The sequence below is a fragment of the Schistocerca serialis genome, chromosome 2 (assembly GCF_023864345.2).
Source record: "Schistocerca serialis cubense isolate TAMUIC-IGC-003099 chromosome 2, iqSchSeri2.2, whole genome shotgun sequence".
In the NCBI taxonomy this organism is placed as follows: domain Eukaryota; kingdom Metazoa; phylum Arthropoda; class Insecta; order Orthoptera; family Acrididae; genus Schistocerca; species Schistocerca serialis.
The window spans coordinates 903538233-903559773 of NC_064639.1; the positions used below are offsets into that span (position 1 = coordinate 903538233).

General features: G+C 40.4%; 1 protein-coding gene across 1 annotated transcript in view; it reads left to right on the forward strand.

Moving 5' to 3' along the window:
• The window catches only part of LOC126458254 (putative pyridoxal-dependent decarboxylase domain-containing protein 2), an 80410-nt gene extending 60322 nt beyond the window's left edge, over positions 1–20088 (forward strand). Inside the window, exons 10-16 of the mRNA XM_050095167.1 lie at positions 4622–4693; positions 4924–5034; positions 5190–5354; positions 11778–12006; positions 14291–14443; positions 15341–15502; positions 16556–20088. Coding sequence (XP_049951124.1) covers positions 4622–4693; positions 4924–5034; positions 5190–5354; positions 11778–12006; positions 14291–14443; positions 15341–15502; positions 16556–16791 — 1128 coding nt within the window. The 3' untranslated portion in view covers positions 16792–20088. The remainder of the gene's footprint in view (positions 1–4621; positions 4694–4923; positions 5035–5189; positions 5355–11777; positions 12007–14290; positions 14444–15340; positions 15503–16555) is intronic.
• Positions 20089–21541: the final 1453 nt, after the last annotated feature.

A 21541-nucleotide genomic window follows, 5' to 3' on the forward strand; every position in this document is an offset into this window, starting at 1 on the left:
TCACCCTTCACAAGCTTTCCAGCAAACCTCAACCTCCTCTCATTGCACACAGACCCAGTCTCTCCCATCTACTCAATCTCCCACTTCCAGCTCCACTCCCCCCCAAAACCTCAAAATTCCAATCAACACAATCAGGAACCACAACACCCTAATTCAGTAGTTAACCTTTCCTCCAAACCTCTCTCCCAATCCGAAACCTCTGTCCTATCCAAAGGCCTCACCTTCAGCCCCACTCCCAGATTCAACCAAGCAGCCCTTGTCAAAGATTTACTGTCCTACACCTGTACTCTCTGCTGGAAATATCACTTTGCCACGAAGAAAAATGATCCTAATCCTACTCCTAATGATCCAACTCCCCAAGACACTATCCAAATTGAACCCTGCCTGGAACAGTTCCGTCCTCCGTCACAGCGGGACCCACCTCCTCTTCCTCAAAATCACCCTCTCCAAACTTTCCAGGAATTTCTGACTTCCAGCCTTGCCTCTCAATCCTTCTTAAAAAACCTTAATCCTACTCCCAACATCACCACTGCTGAAGCCCTGGCTATCCGTGATCTGATGGCTGACCGATCCATCGTCGTACTTCTGGCGGACAAGGGTTCCACGACCGTGGTACTTGATCGTCGGGAGTATGTGGCTGAGGGACTGCGTCAGCTTTCAGACAACACTACATACAAAGTTTGCCAAGGTAATCCCATTCCTGATGTCCAGGCGGAGCTTCAAGGAATCCTCAGAACCTTAGGCCCCCTACAAAACCTTTCACCTGACTCCATCAACCTCCTGACCACACCAACACCCCACATCCCTACCTTCTACCTTCTTCCTAAAATTCACAATTCCAATCATCCCGGCCGTCCCATTGTAGCTGGTTACCAAGCCCCCACAGAACGTATCTCTCCCTACGTAGATCAACACCTTCAACCCATTACATGCAGTCTCCCATGCTTCATCAAAGACACCAACCACTTTCTCGAATGCCTGGAATCCTTACCCAGTCTGTTACCCCTGGAAACCATCCTTGTAACCATTGATGCCAGTTCCTTATACACAAATATTCCGCACGTCCAGGGCCTCGCTGCGATGGAGCACTTCCTTTCACGCCGATCGCCTGCCCTACCTAAAACCTCTTTCCTCATTACCTTAGCCAGCTTCATCCTGACCCACAACTTCTTCACTTTTGAAGGCCAGACATACCAACAATTAAAGGGAACAACCATGGGTACCAGGATGGCCCCCCCGTACACCAACCTATTCATGGGTCGCTTAGAGGAAACCTTCTTGGTTACCTAGGCCTGCCAACCCAAAGTTTGGTACAGATTTATTGATGACATCTTCATGATCTGGACTCACAGTGAAGAACAACTCCAGAATTTCCTCTCCAACCTCAACTCCTTTGGTTCCATCAGATTCACCTGGTCCTACTCCAAATCCCATGCCACTTTCCTTGACGTTGACCTCCACCTGTCCAATGGCCAGCTTCACACGTCCGTCCACATCAAACCCACCAACGAGCAACAGTGCCTCCATTATGACAGCTGCCACCCATTCCACATCAAACGGTCCCTTCCCTACAGCCTGGTACAGAAGCAAATAACCAGAGCCACTTCCTCATCTCCTCAAACCCAGAATCTCCCACAGAAGAACCCCAAAAGTGGCCCACTTGTGACAGGATACTTTCTGGGACTGGATCAGAGTCTGAATGTGGCTCTCCAGCAGGGATACGACTTCCTCAAATCCTGCCCTGAAATGAGATCCATCCTTCATGAAATCCTCCCCACTCCACCAAGAGTGTCTTTCCACAGTCCACCTAACCTTCGCAACCTCTTAGTTCATCCCTATGAAATCCCCAAACCACTTTCCCTACCTCTGGCTCCTACCCTTGTAACCACCCCCGGTGTAAAACCGGTTTCATGCACCCTCCCACCACCACCTACTCCAGTCCTGTAACCCGGAAGGTGTACACGATCAAAGGCAGAGCCACCTGTGAAAGCACCCACATGATTTACCAACTGACCTGCCTACACTGTAAAGCTTCCTATGTGGGAATGACCAGCAACAAACTGGCAGACAGTGTTTGTTGGTAATGAGGATCACCCTGTGGCTAAACATGCCTTGGTGCACGGCCAGCACATCTTGTCACAGTGTTACACCGTCCGGGTTATCTGGATACTTCCCACTAACACCAACCTGTCAGAACTCCAGAGATGGGAACTTGCCCTTCAGTATATCCTCTCTTCTCATTATCCGCCAGGCCTCAATCTCCGCTAATTTCAATTTGCCGCCGCTCATACCTCACCTGTCTTTCAACAACAAATTTGCCTCTGTGCTTCCATCTCGACTGACATCTCTGCCCAAACTCTTTGCCTTTACAAATGTCTGCTTGTGTCTGTGGATGTGCGGATGGATATGTGTGTGTGTGTGCGCGAGTGTATACCTGTCCTTTTTTCCCCCTAGGGTAAGTCTTTCCACTCCCGGAATTGGAATGACTCCTTACCCTCTCCCTTAAAACCCACATCCTTTCGTCTTTCCCTCTCCTTCCCCCTTTCGTGATGAAGCAACCATTTGTTGCGAAAGCTTGAATTTTGTGTGTATGTTTGTGTGTCTATCGACCTGCCAGCACTTTCGTTTGGTAAGTCACATCATCTTTGTTTATATATGTATAATCTAAAAACAAAGATTCTGTAACTTATCAATCGAAAGCGTTGCTACGTTGATAGAAACAATAACACACACACACACATTTCAGGCTTTTGCAATCCACGGTTGCTTCATCAGGAAAGAGGGAAGGAGAGGGAAAAACGAAAGGATGTGGGTTTTAAGGGAGAGGGTAAGGAGTCATTCCAATCGCGGGAGCGGAAAGACTTACCTTGGGGAGGAAAAAGGGACAGGTATACACGCGCACCCACACACATATCCATCTGCACATACACAGACACAAGCATACATGTGTAAAGGCAAAGAGTTTGGGTAGAGATGCCAGTCGAGGCGGAAGTACAGAGGCAAAGATGTTATTGAATGACAGGTGAGGTATGAGCGGCGGCAACTTGAAATTAGCGGAGGTTGAGGCCTGGTGGGTAATGGGAAGAGAAGACATATTGAAGGGCAAGTTCCCATCTCCAGAGTTCTGATAGGTTGGTGTCAGTGGAAAGTATCCAGATAACCCGGACGGTGTAACACTGTGCCAAGATGTGCTGGCCGTGCACCAAGGCATGTTTAGCCATAGGGTGATCCTCATTACCAAAAAACACTGTCTGCCTGCGTCCGTTCATGCGAATGGACAGTTTGTTGCTGGTCATTTCCACATAGAAAGCTTCACAGTGTAGGCAGGTCAGTTGGTAAATCACGTGCGTGCTTTCACTAGTGGCTCTGCCTTTGATCGTGTACACCTTCCAGGTTACAGGGCTGGAGTGGGTGGTGGTGGGCGGGTGCATGGGACAGGTTTTACACCGGGGGTGGTTACAAGGGTAGGAGCCAGAGGGTAGGGAAGGTAGTTTGGGGATTTCATAGGGATGAACCAAGAGGTTTACAAAGGTTAGGTGGACGGCGGAAAGACATTCTTGGTGGAGTGAGGAGGATTTCATGAAGGATGGATCTCATTTCAGGGCAGGATTTGAGTAAGTCATATCCCTGCTGGAGAGCCACATTCAGAGTCTGATCCAGTCCTGGAAAGTGTCTTGTCACAAGTGGGGCACTTTTGGGATTCTTCTGTGGGAGGTTCTGGGTTTGAGGGGATGAGGAAGTGGCTCTGGTTTCACAAGTCCGTTCCAGAAACTACTTTGGTGGTAACCATACTCCCCAAGAACCATTAAATCATCATTGTTTGGTGGGATATATATTTCCCACAGTCCTGAAGGCTACATTTCACAACAAACAGAAACAGCGGGTAGTACAGTGGAATGCCACTAGATGCCAGGAGTGTACAGAAGTGGTAACACATATTCCCTTAATATTAATATGTTATATATAAAATAACACAAAACAGCACACAAAAGGGAAGTGGGAAATCCATTTACCACCATAGTTTTAATACCTCACAAGGTGCTGGGGTGATATATGTACCACCATAGCTTCTGGCCGTAAATCACAAAAATAAAATTATCAAAAAATAAGTACAGTCAGTTGATCATAATTCTAATAGGATAGAAAAAAACCTTTGCTCAGTTGCTACAAAAAATTTGCCTGTGAAAGGGTTAAAGAAAAGCTTTTGAACATACATCAATTTTCAAATGTATATGACGTTCTGAATATTAAAATGTCACAGATTACTTATAATAGAATATATGTTCAGCCAGGGATTTTTGAGTATAGAACATGAGATTATCAAAAAATAACACATTTAACCAGTAGGCACTAAGGATTATGCTTAATGAATCATTAGCAGGTAGGGTTCCTATGAAAAACTACTAAGCTACCATTATCTTTCTCACACACTTTCGCATGTGGGCACCCCATCCCCTTACACACACACACACACACACACACACACACACACACACACACAAAATCACACAAATAAACAAACAAAATACTTAAACCTTAGTTTTAAACTTATAATTACTATTTGGAAATATCATACTTACATTATGTACAATTGTGATAGTTCTTATTGCTTCTTTTGCAGAGCCAACAGCCAGGTGGTGAGTCTGGAACAATTACTGTCAATGAATTAGTGACCCGTCCAGTTAATACCTCAGTGAGTCCAATATTTATTACTAATAAACATTAACACCTAAGGACAGTTATGAAAGCCAAATTGCTTAGTATCTTTAAATAGCAGTTATATTTCTTCAGTGTTTGTGTGTGGAATGGGGAAGGCAAGAAAAACTTATTGTATTGAAGAGTACAATTAAGCAGTATGATTATGTGCATTGGGGATTAGATTAAACTGAATGTGCTTCCACCGTGGATATTTCTGCTTTACAGATGCTTTTTGAAGTTGTTGCCTCCACAGTTGTGTTCCAGTTCATTCCTGAAGCAAGTGAAGGAAATGAAAGTGGACGTGTGCCCTCGTACTATGACAAGCTCAATTCATGGGTACGTTTGAGGTATTTTTAGGTTCTCAATTCACCTTTGCAAGTGCCTGTAATAATAATCCGTATTGTTGCATGCTGAGTGTTTCTGAATGGCAATATTTCATTTTTCATTTTCTCAAAATACCTCTTTAAAACTGAATATTATTGTTGTTGCAGCTCGGGCAGATCCTTCAGCGAGATGCCCCACAAGTACCAGTGGAAATATGTGAACTGGAAACTAGCGGTGTGGTTTTACGATACTCACCTCTGGAGTTGGGGCAAGACAGGCAACCTACAGTAGAAGACATTGATTCATTTATTATTTGTCTAGAGCAACAACTGGTATGTAAAACGGTTGTAAAATGGAATTACCACATCAAGAACTTTGAATGATACAATCTTCCTTATAATTTTAAATTTTGTCACCACCTTCAAACTTCCTACCACAATGAAAATGGTCAAAAATAGCACTCTGTTGTTTGTTCTTTGCTTTTTTTTTTTTTTGTTCTATGCTGCAAAGTGGTTATAGATTCGCACCAGGTTTGTCCCTACATTGGCACACAATCCCCACCCCCTCTTTTCTTATTCTAGGCCGTCACCTTACTACTCCTTCATTGCAAAAGCCACCTCAAAATATTAAGTCTTTCTCTTTTTATTAATTAGCAATGTAATAAAAGATAGATTACTACCTACCATAAAGATAACATGGTAAGTTGCTGACAGGCAGAATTGAAAGACACTTAAAATCAGCTTTCGGCTTCAGCCTTCGTCGGAAAAAGAGCAAAAGCAAGCACATGACCATCAACTCCAGCATCTCGGGCCAGAATGCCTCTATCATCTGAAATGGTAGAAGCAATCTGCGGGGGGTGGGGAAGGGGAAGATATAGCAATGTACAGGTGGGGTAGAGAAGACCGCTGTCTGGGTAAGTGTGCAGGGGCTAGAATGCCAACAAATGCAGCATCGGTAGGTTGTGAACAGGGATATGGAGAAAACATAACGAAAAAGGAGAGGAGCGGGGAAATATTGGCAGGTGCCATGGCAGAGGGTGGCAAACAAAGACTAAAGGAGATGGGAATGGGGAGGAGGTGGTAGGGCAGAGGGGGTGGAAACTGTTGGGTTGTAAGGTTGAGGCCAGAATAATGATAGGAGCAGAGAATATGTTATAAGGATAACTCACATTTGTGAGTTAAGAAAATCTGGTGGTGGTGGAGAGGATCCAGATGGCTCAGGTAGTGAAGTAGAGATTGAAATCAAGGTTGTTATGTTAGGCTGCATGTTGTGCCACAGAATGGTCTACTTTGCTCTCAGCCACAGTTTGGCAGAGGCCATTCATCGTGGTGAACAGCTGGTTGGTAGTCATACCAATATAAAAAGCTGTGCAATGATTGTAGCGTAGCTGGTAAATGGCATCGCTGCTTTCACAGGTGACCCAGACCCTGATGGGGTAGGATAAAACTGTGACAGGTGCTGAATGGTGGATTGGCCAGGTCTTACACCTGGGTCTTCCACAGGGATATTGTCCTTGTGGCAAGGAGTTGGGATTGTGAGTGGCAAAGGAATGGACTAGGATGTTGTGGATGTTGGGTGAGTGACGGAACATCACTTCAGTAGGGGTGGGAAGGATCTCACGGGTAGGATGCCCCTCATTTCAGAGCATGATGATAGGTAATCAAAGCCCTGGCGAAAGATGTGTTTCAGTTGTCCCAGTTCAAGGCAGTATTGGGTGACAAAGGGGAACTCTTTTGTTGCTGATTCTTGGGGTTGGTGGGAGAGTTTGGGCTGTGAGGGGAAATGGCATGGGAGATGTGTTTGTGATTTGGGTCTGGGGGTAGTGCCGGTCTGTGAAGGCCTTGGTGAGAACCTCAACACACTTAGCAAGGAAGTTCTTGTCACTGCAGATACATCGTCCCCTGGTGGCCAGGCTATATGGGATTTTTTTTATGTGAAAGGGGTGACAGCTGTCAAAATGCAGGCATTGTTGATCTTTGATGGTTTTAGTGTGGACAGAGGTGCAGATGGAGCTATCAGAGAGGTGGTGATCAATGCCTGGGAAGGTAGGTGGCATACTGGGTTGAGGAGGACTGGGCGAATTGGATGGGAGAGAAGGTGTTGAGGTTGTGAAGGAAAGAGGATAGGGTGTCTTGGCCCTGCCAGATCATGAAGATACCATCAATGAACCTGAACGAGGCTAGGGTTTTGGCATTGGAAGGCTAGGAAGTTTTGCTCTAGAAGGCCTGTAAAAAGGTTGGCATAGAAGGGTGCCATCAAGTGCTCATAGCTGTGCCGCAGATTTGTTCGTGTACTTTTCCTTCGAAGGAGAATTAGTTGTGGGTTAGGATAAAGATTACTAAGGTGTATGAGGAATGAGGTAGTCGGTTTGGAGTCTGAAGGACTTTAGGAAAGGTAGTGTTCAATAATGATAAGACCATGGGCGTGAGTGGTGATGGTGTATAGGGAGGTGGTGTCAACACTGATTAGTAGAGGTCTAGAAGGTGAAGGATTGTGGACAGTGGAGAGTCAATGAAGGAAGTGGTTGGTATCTTCGACATGGGAGGCTAGATTACAGGCAGTTGGTTGAAGATGTTAGTCAATGAGGGCTGAAATTCTTTCAGTTGCGCAAAATAACCAGCTACGGTGGGGCATCCAGGATTTTTGCATTTGTAGATTTTGGGGAAACTCTACCATCTGGTGAGCAAGATGTATGAAACAGGCGAAATACCCTCAGACTTCAAGAAGAATATAATAATTCCAATCCCAAAGAAAGCAGGTGTTGACAGATGTGAAAATTACCGAACCATCAGTTTAATAAGCCACAGCTGCAAAGTACTAACACGAATTCTTTACAGACGAATGGAAAAACTAGTAGAAGCCGACCTCGGGGAAGATCAGTTTGGATTCCGTAGGAATACTGGAACACGTGAGGCAATACTGACCTTACGACTTATCTTAGAAGAAAGAATAAGGAAAGGCAAACCTACGTTTCTAGCATTTGTAGACTTAGAGAAAGCTTTTGACAATGTTGACTAGAATACTCTCTTTCAAATTCTAAAGGTGGCAGGGGTAAAATACAGGGAGCGAAAGGCTATTTACAACTTGTACAGAAACCAGGTGGCAGTTATAAGAGTTGAGGGACATGAAAGGGAAGCAGTGGTTGGGAAGGGAGTAAGACAGGGTTGTAGCCTCTCCCCGATGTTATTCAATCTCTATAATGAGCAAGCAGTAAAGGAAACAAAAGAAAAATTTGGAGTAGGTATTAAAATCCATGGAGAAGAAATAAAAACTTTGAGGTTCGCCGATGACATTGTAATTCTGTCAGAGACAGCAAAGGACTTGGAAGAGCAGTTGAACGGAATGGATGGTGTCTTGAAGGGAGGATATAAGATGAACATCAACAAAAGCAAAACGAGGATAATGGAATGTAGTCGAATTAAGTCGGGTGATGCTGAGGGTATTAGATTAGGAAATGAGACACTTAAAGTAGTAAAGGAGTTTTGCTATTTGGGGAACAAAATAACTGATGATGGATGAAGTAGAGAGGATATAAAATGTAGACTGGCAATGGCAAGGAAAGCGTTTCTGAAGAAGAGAAATTTGTTAACATCGAGTATAGATTTAAGTGTCAGGAAGTTATTTCTGGAAGTATTTGTATGGAGTGTAGCCATGTATGGAAGTGAAACATGGACGATAAATAGTTTGGACAAGAAGAGAATAGAAGCTTCCGAAATGTGGTGCTACAGAAGAATGCTGAAGATTAGATGGGTAGATCACATAACTAATGATGAAGTATTGAATATGATTGGGGAGAAGAGAAGTTTGTGGCACAACTTGACCAGAAGAAGGGATCGGTTGGTAGGACATGTTCTGAGGCATCAAGGGATCACCAATTTAGTATTGGAGGGCAGCGTGGAGGGTAAAAATCATAGGGGGAGACCAAGAGATGAATACACTAAGCAGATTCAGAAGGATGTAAGTTGCAGTAGGTACTGGGAGATGAAGAAGCTTGCACAGGATAGAGTAGCATGGAGAGCTGCATCAAACCAGTCTCAGGACTGAAGACAACAACAACAACAACAACAACAGATTTTGGGGACCATGTAGAAGGTAGGTGCATGAGGTGTCATAGGGGTGAGGAGAGAAATGGATTCAGGGAAGAGGTTCTGGGAAAGGCCTAAGGCTTTAAGCAGGGATTCAGTGTTGTGTTGGACTTCTGAGTGGGATCATTCTGTCAGTCTATTGGTGCAGGAGTCAGATAACTGGCAGTCACTGTGATTCATAACAACAATGGCGGGATTTTGTCTTCAGGTAGGATGATTAGGTCAGGATTTGTTTTGGGGTTGTGTATGGCTATTCTCTTGTCTGCTGAAAGGTTAGTATTCTGAGAAAGGGACCTGGGGAGGGATTGTGAGGCTGAGTTGTAAGTTGGAGGTAAGGAATTCCTGGAAGGTGACCAGCAGATGATAAGATGGGTGGTGGGGGGAGGGGGGGGGGGATTGCAGTTGGATGGTGATATGATCTGGGAGAGGCAGGGTGCAATGTTGGAATTTGGTTGGCTTTGTTTGGAGGGATTGGCAGTAAAGAAGTGTTTCCATTTCAGGGATTGGGAGAATAAGAGTAGGTCTTTCACAAGTTCAGTGTCACTATATTTGGGCTGAGAATATAATTTCCGCAGTAACTTTTTTAACACCAATCTGTTGTTTCATAGGGTGTATGTCAGGATAATTATATCTTTTTCTACAATAGTCTGTCCAATGGATGCAGGGTTAGCATGATGTGATAACATTATTGCAGCACTCTGTTGCAGTGTTTACCACATCTAATTACAGTTCCACAGACTACGTCAGGACTATTGACACCCTCATATACCGGGTGTTGAAAAGTGTCTTGTATTCTTGTAGAAGACAATACTGGTAAAAAATGCATAGAGAAAACATCCTATGTCCAGAAATATGCTTATTGAGCCATGGACCATTTTACTTGTGCCAATAAATGAGTACTTGGATGAGTAGGCTGTCGTCTTGTTTATGTTAATTGCTTTATTGGTTGTGTTTGGTACCCCACTGACTGTGATGCTGTTGTGAGAAATAACACCTAAAACTGTGTCCTACATCAACCTTTCCATACATATCGTATAGAGGTTGTGCTGGCATCAGAAAAAAGATTAATGATTCAGTAGAGTATGAACAACATACACAGAGAAGTGGCAGGCATAATATTCTGCTATGGTTTAGCCAACAGTATTAATCAACTGGCACATGTCATATATGCCACACAACAATGCCAATACTGCTGGACATCCTTAATGTGGTATTTCGTCTGAAAAAATCTTCGGAAAATTGTTCCAATGACTTGCAGGTACAAGGTTCTTTGCAACAAGGGCAAGAGTGTTTAGTAAAGTTATCACAGTTTGCATTCTGGATACAGAGGAATGAGTATTGTGATGACCAGATAATGAACCTGAAACAAGTGTGCAATGAATTGGAGCTACTGAAGGCAAAAACCACGCACTTGTATGAGCAAATCTTCACAGTCAATTAATGTATCTCATAATTCACAGTTCATTCAGTGGAAGAACATAAGGATGTGTAAGAATGAATTTGTTAAAGAACCTTTTTCCTAAATTTCATCAGTACTATTTCCTATAAGAATATGGGACTTTTTGTACATCCAGTATTTTTAACTACAGAGATATAGAATTACTGTCCAATTCCTATTTTCTAGAGATGGAATTCAGGCACTACTGGCACAAAACATTCCTAGCTTTTGCAACTGTTCTTGCACAGGGAGGAAAGGTGGATAGGTTGAGAAAGTTTATAATGGAGGGCCAGGTTACTAAGACCCTAGGTTGATACTCCTGTTGTAAGAATGAGGAGATCTGTGTGACTGACAGCCTTCGTCCCATCACATCCTTCTTTCATCCATGATGAAGGAATTAACGCTTCTGAAAACTAGAACTGTGTGCTGGCCGGCCATTGTCTCCCTGTTATTTTCAGTTTACTCAAGTGAATTGTCTTTTTGATATACCTGTCTCTTACTGTTAAATTTGTTTTATGCAGCTATTATCAGTATGAATCAAATTTCTTACAACATGTTCTCCTGGCCTGAAGTTTTTAGTGTTGTAACTACATTCCATTACCAGAGACAAACTAGCACCCTCAACAATGTATTTGTAAATAGACTTTTCTCAGCTTTTTATAGACAGAAATGAGGGAAGTCAGCCATATACATGTGCAGCTGATAAGTGTGTGGCACATAAAAACCACAACACTTCAGAAATTGCTAGCTTTCAGCGAGGGATGTCACGCGATTTATAAACTTGAGACTCTGGCTGTTGTGGCAAACTTGCATCTCCTTACCGTACCTTCATTCTGCGATGACTTGCTGTGTGTTTCACACTTCCAATATAGCAAAACATTTATGCACTAGAAGCATTGCTTCTTAATTTTTGTAATGTTTTAATGTCCCATCAGAAACTTTCTTTGCAGTATTCTGTGTTCTCTGAATACATGCATATGTGAATTGTATCATTGTTAATAATATTGTTCTTGCTTTTTCTTGTGATATCTTTCATTTTTGTGTGTCAGAAATTATTAAAATGTTTTGATCAATTTTATTTTCTTGTCTCATTTGAAAGGATGGAAATAAGTTATTTTCAAGAATAAAAGTTAGTCACTGTGAAATTTGTGGGGAAGATGTTAACTTATGATGTATGTGCTTCCTGCTTTTTCTTTATTGTTATTGCCATTACAATATTTTGTGTTGTTCAGGACATTCTTTCAGCAACAGTTGCACATAAAGCAACATTTCAACGACTTGTGTCATCTACGCCAAATCTGTGCTTGGTTGAAATGGAAGGATGGGCCGGCTTGGGTGGTGTCCGCTATGTGCCAGAAGCGTGGCAAACTTTACTTACTGACCAGGCCAAAGAAGAGCTCAATAAACTCAATGTATCGCTCGTCGAACAGCTGCGGAGTACAGATGCTGCATTTTCTTTGGGTGAGGCAGCACTTTAAAAATATTTTTTTGAGTCTTCAGATATACGGTTCTGCATAAATATTGGCCTTTACAATCTGTTATTTGCCGATCTTTAGGGCATGCAGTTTTGAATAATGAATTTTTGTTAGACCTGCATTACAACCGTGACTCTGTAATCAATTTAATGTCTTTTATCACATAACAAGAATACATACGTTATTTTTAATTGTTGTCTGCCCTCTACTTTAGCTGGTGAGAAGACATATGGTGTGTATCTTATAATTGTGTGTGTTGTTTCTCAATATTGGATAATTTTGACCATATAGTCATAATCAAGTGTCATGTACTTGTGGTCATATGTATCCTGACAGCAGATTGTATGTGCACTCATAAACAAAAAAGGAAATGTCAGTTTTTTATTTAAGACTGCATGTATGATTTGCTGTTAATATATTTACCATTTAACCCCCATCCCCAATTCCTTAAGGAATCAAATCCAGTATATAAATGCCATCTCCCCCAAACCGTGTGTCATACACCTGTGATATAGTTTTGCAGTTACATTCAGTGGTGTATGTGAGTACTGTCTGCAAAATGTGTTATGAATAGAGTTAGTAATAAATGAGTAATAAGCTTCATCGTTATGCCTGTTGTTGCAATTTTAGTGAATGAACAGTGAAAATATAGTAAGGAATAGTCTCTCTTCCTTTCATGATTTGGTGGGGGTGTGATGTACACTGCCTCAAGACATATATACAGACATAAATACATTAGAAATGTCCTGCCCACTATCCTTCCCACCCCTCCTACAGTGGTATTCCGCCGTCCACTGAACCTACACAATACACTCATCCATCCCTACACAACCCCCTGCTCCCAACCCACTTACCTCATGGCTCGTACCCCTGTAATAGACCTAGGTGCAAGACCTGCCCCATACATGCTCCCACCACCACCACCTACTCCAGTCTGGTCACAAATATCGCCTATCCCATCAAAGGCAGGACTACCTGTGAAACCACTGTGCTGCATTCTGTGTGGGCATGACAACCAGCAAGCTGTCTGTCCATACAAGTGGCCACTGACAAACTGTGGCCAAGAAACTAGTGGACCACCCTGTTGCTGAGCATGCTGCCAAACACAACATCCTTCATTTCAATGACTGCTTCACAGCTTGTGCTATATGGATCCTTCCCACCAACAACAGCTTTTCTGAATTGTGCAGGTGGGAATTTGCCCTGCAATATACCCTACGCTCCCATAACCCTCCTGGCCTCAACCTTCGTTAGTCATTTTCCTCATCCATCCCCTGTTCCCATTCCAGCACTACACAGCCCTCATTCCAGCATTGCACCCAGTCTTTTTACTTCTCGTGATCTGAAAAAGAGTTATCATATGTCAACACAACATGTTCCATAATTCTGCAACAGACACATATAACAGTGTTCTACATTTCTTCCCATTTGTCTTTAAAATCTTCTCAAAAACAGACCGGACCTTACCAGACAAGGTGTTGCATGGCCAAAATTATTTAAGACAAATGCCAGGATGGTTCCTCTGAAAAGGTAATGGATGATTTCATTTCTCAATCTTGCCCAATTACTGCCTGTGTTCCCTCATCACCATGGATGGGATGTTAACTTGTTCGCTGCAGGTTTGTGTGGCTGACACGTAACTGCTCTGTGTGTTGCTAGGTGTATGTCATTCTCAGGCTTACATTCTCTTTCTATAATCAGCAAGAATGTGTGTCTTCCTCCTTCACTAAATGGATGGTCATTGTGTGGGGCCTACTATACTGAAGTAGGGCCACCATTGTTCTTTAATTTGTTGCATTATTTTAAAAGTCAATAATGACACTACTTACCTCTATGTATATGTAAGCAGTTAAAAAGACCGGAAATTTAACAGATTATCAGCTGGTGCAGTTGTTATATTAAAAAAAAAAGCCTGTTCACCAGGTACCTGGATATATCAACAAATTGCTAATGAACGAAATGCAGTTTCTTGTGTTATGAAAATGTTGTCAAGGAAGTATTACTCCTGTGCAGTTTCTTGTGCTGTCAAAATTAACAGTTTAGTTCCGCCATTGATACCATATTATATAATTATTGAGTGTCTTTACAGTGGTAATCAAAACAGTAGTTAAAAGAGAAGATAATATTTATTGTTCGACAGTTTTAATGAGATGTATGGAGATTTAAAAATTGGGTGCATTAGAAGCACTTTTGGTGGAGAATGATATGCATATATTATTTCTTTGACCTTCATCGAAGTACTTACGAACTGGAAGGAATTTTGTCTGTAGGAGAGGGACCAGATGGCCTGGCTTGTGTAAGATTTGGCATGGTGACAGCAGAAACAGATGTTGAGGAGTTGCTGGGATTGGTGGTCAGTTTCGGGCAAGAAGTTGAAGAGTCTTCACGTTTCCTTGAAACAATGACGGAGATAGTGAAAAAAGGTAATGTCACTTCCCGCTTAAAATGGATTACTTCTTTTTTAGACCAGTAGTGTACACAGAATCTGAAATGTTTTAAGGTTATGTTCGAATATTAGAGTTGTTGAGTTGTAAAAAATGCACATAAACAAGACTGAAAACTTTTCTAGAATGAAAAAGGATTTGTCCAAAAGTTAGCGAAGTTAACATTGCTGTTTTTATTCCTGTCGTTGCCTCTACATCTTTCCTATTCATATTCATGGAGTTGGGTTACCTTTACTTATAGATTATTTACATTTTACTAGGACTACCCATTATCATAATTGTGTTCTCACTTATTACTTGAAAAGTTTTCGAAGAGTAATTAAATAGCTTATCAGTTTCGTATGCCTGTGGAGGTGTCATCCATTGTTCACACGCTTTTGTTTGTCCCTCAACCCCCTTAATGCTGAATTGGCAGAAACCATAAGATAGATGACAAATAGTGTGATTGCTAACCTGCATAAAGCAAAGTCAATGGCATTATCATTTGAAAGACTACGATTTCTATGCTTTTAGTACATTTGTGCAAAAACAAGTGATGCAGAAATTTCCAGTCTATCAAAAGTATCACCCACAACTATTCCTTTAAGCAACCTCTGTAGGTTAATTTTAGCTTACTGGCAACAAATGTAACCATCTTAAAGAGCTGCTTTGTAATTTTTGTGAAATATGACTGCATATACTTCAGAATTATCTATCAGATGATATGGTTGCATAACTATTTGGGCATTGGTGGCAGTACGAGTAATCATTAGGGATAATTGATATAGCTGCACAGCAAATTCCAAGGTTATGTAATTGTTGCTTGAACCTCTATAAGTATAGTGCAGTTTGTAACATTCCAAGTCAATTACTGCATTAGTACTATAATTTTTACAGGTATTGAAACAGCTACACTAGATTTACAGAAGGAAAATGAAGAAAGGCTGTGGCAAGAGGGTATACTGAGGCATGTTCCAGTATTTGGTAGTCTCGTGAACTGGTGGTCACCTCCAAGCAAAGAGGGAGGTATCAAAGGGCGCAGCTTAAATCTTACAGCAGGTAATGTGTCTGCAACTGCACTTGTGCTTGTTGGTAATTCATTATGTGTTCGATGACAAATGTTGCAAACCTAGTTTAAGTTATTATTTATGTCTTGTGTGAGCAAGTTGCAGAAGGTGAAAATAAGGTCTTATCTGTGCAAACGTAAGTAAATGCTTTTGCCAGCAATAGAGTTGAAAGGAGAGTAGATATGCAGTATCAGGTGATAAAAAATCAACAATGGTAATAGTAAATATGCTAGGCAGACACTGCTAATTGCAGAATGCAAATCATCATCCTTTGGTTTTAATACTGTAACAACCACCTTGTTTGCATGATAAACTATAGCAGTTGTAAGAACTTGCACCATGCTGGAGTATGCGCTGCGAATGTAAATTACACATTTTGTTGACATCTTTGGAAATCCCATTTTCGACTTTGTTATGTTGATTTGAAAATGGGTCACAGCCCAAAACTAGTTATCGAATGAAAAATAAAATATTTGCAAATTCTGCTTGTTTATGCAAACCACAATATTTTCTTATCACTCAAACATGTTTCAGCACATTTGTGCCATTGTCAGTGGGCTACAAGCTTTACCACAGAACTTCAAAACACAGTATATATTGTACAGATGTAAAAATAGTGTTTTGAAATCTACTGGTGAAAGATGAGTGCTGCTCACTAAAAATAATGTACTGTGTTTTTGCTCCTCTCTTTGCAAGATAACAACATACCTACAAAACCAAATCTTATGGAGATTAAGACTTCAGTAAAATATGATACACCAATGATGACACAAATGTGCTGAAATGATTTTGTGATTTACATAAACAAGGGGAATGCAAATCCCTATAAAGCAGAATGAAAACTTGAGAGAGTTCTAACAATTTGTTTCTTATTTATAAAATTGAATTGTTATGACTTGTTGCTATAATTGCACTGATTTCATCCAATCATGTTAAAGAAATAATTAAAAATTAAGTGTTTAAATTCTCCCAGCATTGCCTGACTTAATTCCACTACACTTCATTATCCTCATTTAACTTTTGTTGTTGCTTGCTTTCACTGCAGGTGTCGTAGAGAGCACAGAGAATATCTACCGGTACCACATGCAGCTGCAGCAGGGCGTGCCCCCAGCGCCCGGCACACGATCACCGCCGCAGCCGCAGGTGCAGACTCCGATCGCTCCCCCCAGCGGCAAACATTCACGTTCGTCATCGCACAGTTCACAACAGTCTCAGTCGCACACCACTCCCATTGGAGCTGTCGGCAATACTCCTGTCGAGCAACACCAGACTACTCCATAGAAAATTTTGTCTTTTTAAAACTAATTATTATTGGAATCATGCACGAGCTATCAGCACAGCTGCCAGGTGTCAATAATGCCTGTTTATGCATTTGTGCTGCTACCAGCAGCTGAGGAGCAGGTAGAGTTTTGTTCTCACCGTGAGTGTGATGGAGCTCCGTTCTGGATGAGAGCTCTTATTCACATCACAGTCCAGAAGAAATTCTCTTGTGAAAGGCTTTCCTGGTTATTATCTTGTGTTGCTAAACTTGTCTGAATCACTTGAGAAGTGACGTACTTGAACATTACTGTTGCCAGACATTATGCCTGTCCTGATAGTCCATGAGAATGTTCTCTATTTGTCTGGGACAGGGCTGCTGGATAGGGAGTTTACATTTTATGCTTTTATAAATTTTCTGTTTGGTAAAATACTGCTCTCCACTGACATATTGAATTGCACATTTAGATGTAATTTTTATTCTTTGGTACTGTATGTATTCTGTTCTTAAAGATCAGTACAGAATGACTATATGATGATACACATGTTCATCCTTGGTGAGCCACAAAGAGAGATTGACAATTTATGGTGCTACAGTTATTATGCAGTTTAGTGTATATTAAACCCAAGAAAATGATTTGGGTTAGCTAGGTATCTCCGCTGACAGCTGCAGTATATCAGGACAATAATAGCACTGCTCTGATTTTTCTCATAATCTTTTTACTGAAATACATTTTTTGAGGTACAGTTTATGTGCCTGTCTGATTATAAGTTCTTGGTATCTAAATGGTAATTCACTTTCAGATTTAAAAATACAGCTTTGTTACAGAAACTTTGATGAATGTATCACACAGTTTATTGATAAAGAATATTGATTGGATTTATAAATTCATTAATCATCAATTTTCTAGAAATACTGTCGTATGTGAAAGCTCAGCAGATTTGGGTAACATTCAAACGGTTTTTGACCTGGAAAAAATTCCCGTAATGATGGTTGACTAAATGAATATCTCTATGAACCCTATGGAAGTACAGGAATAAAACCCATTTTTCTGTTTGATACTCTATATGAAATTTGTGAAGTTTAAAATTATACAATCATTTCATTTGTCTGTAGAAATCAACTTTGATGTAATAGATGGGGAAAACTGTTGGTATTTGCTGTGAAAAATTGTAATGAGATGAGAGAAGACAGAAAAAGAAAATGATTTCAGGACTGTCTCAGTTGCAGGAAGTATTTATTTAGTGCAGGTGTGTGTTTTGTGACCACAAAAAACATTAATTTGGCCATTGCCAAGTATTTTTCACTTCCCATTAAAAGTACCAAACCACAGTATTTTTTTCTGTTGCAAAATCATGTACTTCTCATACTTATGATGCGATTTATTTATGAATCGTAGTGTGTGTGTTTTATTTGTGCTGTCAGTGCCTTATTCAGTGCCTTGTATTTTTATTGTTCTGTAACTGTGCACATGAGTGTAGACATTTATTTTCCAGTTTGATCAAAATACCCCTTACCTCAGCGACATGTTCACTGACAAACATTGTGTAAAGGGTCTGCAAAAGAGGTTCTTTCTGCACAAAGCTTAAATAATTCACATTTGTTTAATACTGACAATCAGTAATTGCAGTGAATGTACTGTTTCATTTTACCCCCTGATGCAGTTCACTTACTATTGCCATTAATCATGTGAGCTTCATTGAAATTCCACTTGCTACCATGTAGATCAAATTTTAAATCTTTTGGATCTCATCAGTTGCTATTGAAGGAATTGTATGAAATCAGCTAAAAACTATATGTATGATAGTGTAGTCACAATTTCTTCTGGTGTTTTACATTAATTATTATTTTTTTTTTTTTTTTAGATGGCCAGCCATTCTCCTGGTTGTAATAGTTCACATGTTATTGTGAGACTGAAAAGTATGTCTAATTGTAAGGATTTTTAGTAGAAGTTACTTCTATATCCATCAGTTGAATAATGTAGGTATGATAAGCTATTTAGCAAACAATCAGAAACAAAACACTATGCGAAGTAGACATAAGCGCTACTACTTTTGGATAAAGCAACTCCCAAGGCACAAAAAAGAAAAGCTAAAATGCACGGAAGTGTATGTTTCTTCTTCTAGGTAGACAAAACTGTGTATAATATAACTAAACGGGTTTAGCAAAGAAGATCAGGTGGTGAGAGAGAAAAGATGATAATAGTGTAGAATGTGACTGGTGACATTTTGTTTGGTGACAACCAAACAAAATGGAGCCTATCTGTGACAGAGAGAACAATAAAGTTGGAAGTAATAAAGTGAAACTGGAAGTGAAAACTTAAGATTGAACAGGAGTATGGAAAGAGGAATGAGTAGTAGGATTAGTATAAATGGGCAAACATTTGTGGCTAGGTCTTTCTTCCTCTTAATTTCTTCATTCATCATTTGTGTTCTTTTACTTTTGCCAGCTGTATTATTTATTTTGCCATGCCAAGCTATAGATTTTTCTGTTAATGTGTCACTCAGTTCATAATTCAACTCAGTGTTGCCCTTATCTGTGTCTCGTTTCCCAGGGTCGTGGGTATTTCATTTTATTTTATTTTTAAAGTCCTTATACCTTTCCCTTCCCACTCCACTCCATTTACTGTAAATTTGAAGTACAGTAGGCTATTAATTGTACCTGTGAAACTGCTGCAGCTGCTGCTCCAACCTGCATTGCCTGTAGGCAGACTCTCTCTCTCTCTCTCTCTCTCTCTCTCTCTCTCTCTCTCTCTCTCTCTCTCTCTCTCCCTCTCTCCCCCCCCTCTTCTCCCTCTCTGCCTCCCCCACCCCCGTCATGTGAGTATGTGTTCGTTCTGTGTACTGTGGATTTTCTTACAGTATAAACTCTTGAGTGGCATATTTTCTTGTAGTATTTAAATCAAGCATCAAATATGTCTTCCATAACATGTTTAAACTCACGCATCTGGAAGGACTTTGTCAATGGATTAAACAGGGAATTCCAGTACTGCAGCCTGGACTCTCTGCATTGTAAGAGACTGCAAATGATACACCAAGTTTTCGAGAACAATCTTTAAGAAGCTGACTTTTAAGAGTGTTTGTCTATTTTTCAACAACAATTGTAACAGCAATAACACCTGTACTACTACTATTTTATAAAATGTAATGTTACTTCCAGAAAAGGACAAGAAATTCAAGCAGTTTTTTCATGTATTTATTTAATTATTTGCCACTGTACAGGAAATTAATGCAGCCTCTGATTATGAAATACTGCATTTGTTGAATTTTGTTATTTATTTTCATAGATTTAATAAATAAGAAAACTACCAAACATGTAAACTATACTTTCAGTACACAAAGTAGTTCTAGAATTTTATTTTTAAATGTGCCTGAGAAAAAACTATGATTTCACCTGTCCTATTCCTTTTAGATTGGTACAATAATTGTTAATAGCATTGATTTCACCCGTAAGACACCTGCAACACCTATGAAGCTAGAGTTCATTAACTTGCTCTTTCTCTTCCATTACAAACTTGTGTGTGTGTGTGTGTGTGTGTGTGTGTGTGTGTGTGTGTGTGTGTGTGTGTTTCTCATAATACTGCCATTCATATTGGTGCGTCACCCCATTAACATATTTCTGACTAAGCACTAGAAGCTTTCCTGTCACGTCATGGCAAGTTGGCCCGGAGCCTAAATAAGCGTGTGAATCAGGCTTGCCGGTCACCATGGGTTTCCCACATCTGAGCTTAATGTTTGACTTGTTAAACAAGCTGACTGAAGCAAGGACAGGTTTGAATAATTTTCAGAGGTAATCTTGTTACAACCATTCTCCAGTATTATAAAAAATGGAAATGCTTTCTTCAAGTATGAAACAGAGTTAAGGTCATGAAGAAAAAAATGTGAGAAAAGGTAAATTCATAATATGAATACCAGTGAATATGATAAGGAACAAACCATAGATTTCATTGTTATTGACAGAGAGCACAGACCTGAACCATATATCCATTGTTTTCACTCTCTAAAAACTTTTCTGTTGTGCCATAGTTCATATTCTGAACAAATATGTTGTGCAGCTTGTCATTTGAGAAATAGTCACTCACATTTCTTAAAAATTGTATATTTTTTTCTAATTGACTGATCTCCACACAAAAATGGTGCAGAAGAAACAACTTTAATCTGCACGCTACTGATGCAGACATTTTATCTTTGTTGGTAGTTTATTATAACTGTCGTTTTCACTTCTTTTTGTACCAAAATGATGTTTGCTAGAGGTTAGTGCAGATCATGTTTACTTTTAATACTTCTTATCAGTGTCTATTACTGTCAGACTCAAATTGATTATGGACATTGAAAAAATCTCATATGTAGTGTTACAGTTAATGTCCACAACTTCATAAATATATTGCCTATAACACCCTCCTCCCAGTGAACATTTTATGCTAAAGAGCTGAAATCTAGTGGGGGTAGCTGTCCTATCTTGGATATTGGAAGAAAGGGGGTGGGGGTCGTATAATTCAGACTTACATTCTTCCCCGTGCATTCACAATATGCATGTAAAAATATTGTAGTATTCAAAACAGAACTTTCATAGAGAACAATGTTCATTCTTATATTTTTTGCTATGGACTAAAGTGAACATCTTCACTACATTCACCACTCAGTGAAACCATAATTGTAATGAATTCAGATCATAACTGAAATTCATTTTCTCCCCAATTGTGATTTTGCTGGTAATATGTGTGTGTGTTTTCTGTACTAGTTACCTTGGTAGGGGGACATCATCCAGAAGCTT